Here is a 6,450-nt window from a genome sequence, read left to right on the forward strand (position 1 = left end):
ATTGGTTTTGTAATTAAAATATCTTACCTATGATATCAATTTGGATTGGTTAACAGATCGCTGTAGTTACCTATATTGACTTACCTGTTCACATCAACTTGCCAAGTAGCCATGCACAGAAATAAGTAGGCAAGCCTACCTAGGCATATTCTGTGTGTTAAAAACTATCAATTGAGATAAAACTCATTCGGTTATCACAAGAGTGAAGGTGATGAAAGATTATTGATTAAAATTAATTAAATTAAAAATAGCTATGAGCACTTTTCGATAGGCAAGTTATCATAGGCATATTTGTTTATAAATTATATTTGATAAAAAACGGTCAACCACCGGCTCTTAGACTAACAATATTTTATAATATATAATATTCACATATGAATGCTTTTTCGATCCGTTTAGGACTGTTCGCAGGCGCTCGACAATTTCAAGCGAAAAAGTACTCGAAAACGGATCGTAAACGGCTATCATAAACGACTTTTTAGCCGGTTTTTCTTCTAGAAAATATCCATATAAAGGTCTGAATCGGAATTCAGTTTGCTTCACTGTGAAGTTTTTTTTCAAATATGTAAACTACAAAGAGGGTATGGAAGTAAGCGAAGTGAAGATGTTGAGCGCTGTATACCTAAAAAAAGTACTCAAACAAATTATGTTCCGAAATAAAGAGGAACATAAATCAGCAGTACCATGCTGTTAATCTTCCACAAAAAATATGTTCCTTCACAAGTATTTTTTGAGTATGTTTGGAAGTTTTCGTTTAATGCTACATAATGTTAATGTTAGAGTTGACACTTATGTTAAATAGCAAACATGGAGAAACAATGTAGGGCACTCCGAATATTTAGCCAATAGCATATTTTTATAAAGAAAGTGGACTCATTTTATACAGAGAACCAATTTTTATACCCGAGCGCACTTGTGCACAAGGGTATTATAACTTTGTTCACATAACGGTTGTTTGTAACAGGCAAAACGAATCGAGATAGATATAGACAAATGTATACATAAATGATCAGGATGAAAAGAGAAATCGATTAAGCGGTGACTGTCTGTCCGTCCGTCCGTCCGTCCGTCTGTCCGTCCGTCTGTGCACACGATAACTCGAGTAAAAATTAAGATATCTTAACGAAACTTGGTACGTGTACTTCTTTCAGGCGTAGGACGGATGGTATTGAAAATGGGCAAAATCGGACAATAACCACGCATACCTCCCATATAACGGTAATTTTCAGAAACACGAAAACTGCGATATTTTAGTAACTACTGAAGATTAATCACTCAAAATTGATATTTACAATAACTTTTAGACGAAAAATAAGAATATTATAAATTTTTGAAAAATGGGCGTAGCCACGCCCACTTATAGTTATATGTGTATATCTTGGCAACCGCTGCACCGATTTATTCCAAACTTCGCACAGTTGTTCGCCTTGGTACAGCATACCAAAATTTTTAAAATCCGACAATAACCACGCCCACATTCCATATAAGGGTAATTTAGAGAAATACGAAATCTTCGATAAATCAGTAAATATTAAAGCTAACTTATTCAAAATTGATGCTCGCAACAATTCTTTACCAAGAAATATGTTTATGGTTAAATTTTGGAAAATGGGCGTGGCACCGCCCACTTATGACCACATATATGTATATCGGTAACCGTTCTATCAATTTGTACCAAACTCGGTATTTTTATTGTTCTTGCCACATAAAAGCAAAACGTTGAAAATTATTGAAATCGGACTAAAATTACGGCCGCTTTTCATATAACGATAAATTTCAGAAATGCTTGAAACTGCAATATTTCGAAATTTAAAGACGCTAATTTACTCAAAATTGATACACCCCGGCTTTCTATGTAGGGGTAGCTTTCGGAAAGGGGAAAAACATGTATTTAATTCTTGCGCCGGGTATTTAATGTTCGGCTCTGCCCGAACTTAGACTTTCTTACTTGTTATTTGTACAATACGATACTTTCATTTCCCAATACCAGGCGCAAATACATATGAAGTAGCAAGCTTTCCCTGCAAACCAAAGTTCCCGAAACCTTAACGAAATTTTAAAGAAACTCGGAAATGTTTTTCGAATTCTGTAATGATTTCTTTACGAATTTTCAAAGAAAATCGTATGAATCGTTGACACGAACTCGTAAAGAAATATCTGTAGGATTTTTTAACTAAAATTCTAAAAGATTTCTTTAGGAATATTTTGTTAAATTTCTGAATGAAAATTCTAAAGGATTTCTTTAAATATATTTTGTTCAATTTCTAAAGGAAAATTCTAAAAGTTGTCTCTGAGAATATTTTTCCAGCATTCTGAAGAAAAGTTAGAATAGATTTCTTAAAGAAAATTTTGCCAACCTTCTGAAAGAAATTAAACACGGAAATTTTTGGAAATTAATCGCTAACGTTTATTCGGTTTATATACTATATGAAATGTATGAGAGAGGGATTTCAATTACGATCCGGCTGTTTGCGAGGATAGCGAGCAAATAATTACAAACTGCTCGTTTGCCTATGAGGCAGCTTAATGTTAGCTACAAAAGAATTCACAATAGTTTTCAAGGTTTAAGGTAAGTAAATGTAAAATAAAGTGATAAATATAAATTTTAAGCGTTCAAAAGGTAAGTATTAAAAATTTTAGTAATCCTACAGTGTTACATATGATTTTCCTTAAATATCAGACCTTTTAAAACTTGAATAATCGTAAAGTCCTTAACGGACGTGTTGCCCTTCAAGTTTGTCAATGAGAGCTGCGTAACTAGGCTGTCGTCTCCAAAGACAGCTTTTAAATTTCCGGATATGAACTTTGCCATATCTGTATTTGAATGGCACAGGAACTTGTCGAACTGTAAATAATTTAGATTGACTTATACTTACATACATTTAATTTTTAGCTATATGTATATGAACTTACTAGCTCCTTCCGCATGTCATCACTTGATTTCAAGCTCCGCTCAAAATCAAATATTGCATCCTTCGTGGTCAATGGTAGTTGTGGTAATAGCGTTGTTCTCTGTTTTTTATTTTCCTGCAGGGAAATTTCTACTTTGTGTCTTAGACCTACGAACTCTTCTGTCATGAAGTCGCAGTCGGTTGTTTTCTTTTAATACTTCATCTAGCTTGTTATTAATTTCTGTAAAATTAAAGTGCTTATAAACATACACTATATACTGTGGTATTTTAGTTAATGATGAAATAGCAGCATTAATCGCAATATTAAACTTACCCTTTTGGCTTATTTTTATTATTTTAAATTTCGGTTTTTTATAAATAAACGCGTTTATAGCACAAAATCACAAAAAGATATATTTTTTTTTTGGTGCGTCAGAATTTTTTAATATTTTCAATGTCGATTGTGACATTATTATAATTACATTATTGATTTTCTCCCGAAATTTCGTAAAAGAATCGAAGTGTGCACAGTACATTTCATCTTAGAAAATTCGGCAAAAAATCGGAAAGAAAATAATGGAATCTTTACGATTTTGTTTCGCTATTTCGTAAAACAATCGAAGTGTGCACAGTTTATTTTATTTTAGAAAATTCGGCAAAAACTCGGAGGAGATCTTTACGAATTCTTTAAAATTTCTCTACAATTCAGAATACTCTGTAAAAATGGTTTGCAGGGTTCCCTATGCATAAATTTGTTTGTACAAGTTTTTAATTCGTTTGCAGAAGCCTTTGGAAATTCACAAAGTAGAAAGGAAATTTAAACATTTATACAAACAATTTTCTGCTTAGAAATAGAAAATTTGTTACTTCACATGTATGAGCGCCTGGTATTGGGAAATGAAAATATCAATTTGACAATAAAAACTGGTCATAAAGACAGGTCGCGGGAAAATGGACACACATTTTTGGTTATTTAAAAAATTTACATAATATGTATGTACATAAATCATGTATATGTATGAAAGATTCGAACTTTTTCGCAAACATTGAAGCGTCCGGCGAGAAATGTAAAACAATATTTTAAGTATATGTATATTGGAATAAAAGGAAAATGTATGTCTTGTCTTAACATTATGTTGAATGCTAACATTTTAAAAGATAAAACTTCATAAGTATTCCTATACTTCCTATGAAGTTTTAGAATACTACTGAATGCAATCAACATACTCAAGTACTCTGGAAAAGCGGAACAGTGTTTTATGTAGCAGAGCGCTGTTGAGTAACATTGCTTAGTTCCTCAAATTTACGATGTTCTCTTTTTTTGTTCCTATCTTTTTAAGTACTCTAAAATATATGTTCCATTTACTCATGTACACATGTGAAGAGTATTTCTGCTGGTATATTTGCAGTGCTTTGATATGTATTAAGAAAGTTTTTGTATGTATGGGAGGCGACATGCCTCCTTTTTTAATAACTCACTTTTTTCCATAAGCAATTTATAAATTTTGTATACACAAATCCATACCAAGTTCCAGTATTCTTCCACAAACACTTCCAGAGATATGTGGCAAGAAAAAGTCAGTTTGTACGGGCAATAAACACATCCAGAGACATGCAGCATAGAAAAATCAATTTGCATTGGAGTTGCCACACCATCTAGTGCAATAACTCCAATTTTTCTCCATGAGTATGGGATTAGTTTCACATACATACATACATATATATTTCCATACCAAGCTTGAGTACTTTACCCCAAATATTTGAAGAGATATGCAATATGAAACTTTGTCAGTAAGGGAGGTGCTACGCCCCTTTTCCAAATACGTCCATTTTTCTCTGTGAGTATGAATTTGATTTCGCATACATATCTCCATACCAAATTCCAGTTTTCTACCACAAATAATTCCAAAGAGATATGTATGTATTATGAAAATTCCAATTTGTATGGGAGAGGCCTTGAGTTATTGGAATTACTTTCAATCTAAGGCCATCCTTGTGAAATCCGTAGTAAGTGTGGCAAACTTCGTTCTGATCAGGAAACCGGTTAAGGAAGTAGCCACTTTTTCAATCCAGATCATAAACCATCCGTGTGCAATATTTCATTTTCAAAAAGGTGGAAACTCTTAAAAAAGTAGCCTATTTTCCAATCTAGGTCATAAACTATCTGCGTGCAAAATTTCATGCAAATCCGTTCAGACGTTTCCGCGTATTAATTTAAGTAAACTTTTTTAGCAGATGGCAACTCTCAAAAAGTAGCCTATTTTCCAATGAAGGTCAGCTCAGTCGTTTTCGCGTATTAATATAATTAAACTTTTTTAACAGGTGGCAACTCTTTAAAAAAAAAGTAGCCTATTCTCCAACGTAGATCATATGCTGTCTGTGTGCAAAATTTCCTGCAAATCCCTTCAGTTGTTTCCGCATTTTAAATTCTTTTTTAACAGGTGGTAACTCGTAAAGAAAGTAGCCTATTATCCACTCTGGGCCACAAGCTATCTGTGTACAAAATTCCCTGCAAGTCCGTTCTGTTGTTTCAGCGTGATGGTTTCCCAAACATCCAAACATACAAACTTTCACATTTATAATATTAGTAGGATACGACATTTTGCTGTTTTTATTATACTAATACCCAGTTGTACCTTTTTTGGAAAATGTTTATTTTATAAAAATTATTGATTTTATTCCATATTGATACTTTGAAAAGTGATACATATTGATACATTTTATGTCTCTTCTCTGCTACAATTTTTCACAAGCTCACGGTCACACAGGGTGTGAGGTGGGGATGGGCACCGCTTCCAAAAAATTGGTTTTTTGATTAATCAAGGTTTTTTATTCAGGTTTTAAACCGTTTAAAAAAACCTTATTAAAAACCTGATCTTTTCGGTGTACCGAAAAAAAAACGGATTACAAAAAACACTGCAAAAACCAAAAAACATCGATATCAAATTAAATTAAATTTTCACTTACACTTATTACTTACTGCTGTGCAATAATTTTTCTTAATTTTATATAACAACTACGAAATATAATAAAGCGTTGGACATATTTATACAAAAACAAACGGCTTTAAAGGTTTTAATTCACGTATGCTCTCATAGAAAAAATGAATGCATATTTTGTTACACACAACATAGAAGAAATGGTAGCGGTGATTTCTGCATACTCAACTCAAAATTTGTATTTTTTGGATTATTACACTATTGAAGTAAATAATCGATACGTATATAATGACATATGCATTTATGTATATGGTAATATAGTATCAGCATTGAAATCCAACGCAGAATCACTCTTGCCAACAAGTGCTACTTTGGACTGAGTAGGCAATTCAGGAGTAAAGTCCTCTCTCGACGTACGAAAACCACGCTCTATAAGTCACTCATCATGCCCGTGCTGGTATATGGCGCAGAAGCATGGACAATGACAACATCCGATGAGGCGGCTCTTGGAGTGTTTGAGAGAAAAATTTTGCGGAAGATTTACAGGCCTTTACGCGTTGGCGACGGCGAGTACCGCAGACGATGGAACGATGAGCTGTATGAGCTTTACAACGACACGG

General features: G+C 33.3%; 1 protein-coding gene across 1 annotated transcript; it reads right to left on the bottom strand.

The window, feature by feature from the left end:
• Window positions 1–2,653: 2,653 nt before the first annotated feature.
• LOC118754757 lies at window positions 2,654–3,225 on the bottom strand. The gene is made up of 2 exons (XM_036489643.1): window positions 2,914–3,225; window positions 2,654–2,845 (listed from the first exon to the last, which is right to left on the bottom strand). The coding sequence occupies exons 1-2, from the start codon at window positions 3,076–3,078 to the stop codon at window positions 2,654–2,656; spliced, it is 357 nt and encodes a 118-aa protein (XP_036345536.1). The 5' UTR covers window positions 3,079–3,225.
• Window positions 3,226–6,450: the final 3,225 nt, after the last annotated feature.

The sequence above is a fragment of the Rhagoletis pomonella genome, unplaced genomic scaffold (assembly GCF_013731165.1).
Source record: "Rhagoletis pomonella isolate Grant_MI unplaced genomic scaffold, Rhpom_1.0 Rhpom_scaffold_04564, whole genome shotgun sequence".
In the NCBI taxonomy this organism is placed as follows: Eukaryota; Metazoa; Arthropoda; class Insecta; order Diptera; family Tephritidae; genus Rhagoletis; species Rhagoletis pomonella.

Coding starts and splice junctions, on each gene's coding strand:
- LOC118754757 (XM_036489643.1), bottom strand. CDS start 3,078: ATGACAGAAGAGTTCGTAGGTCTAAGACACAAAGTAGAAATTTCCCTG. Junction 2,846..2,913: donor ATGACATGCGGAAGGAGCTA/GTAAGTTCATAT, acceptor AATTATTTACAG/TTCGACAAGTTCCTGTGCCA.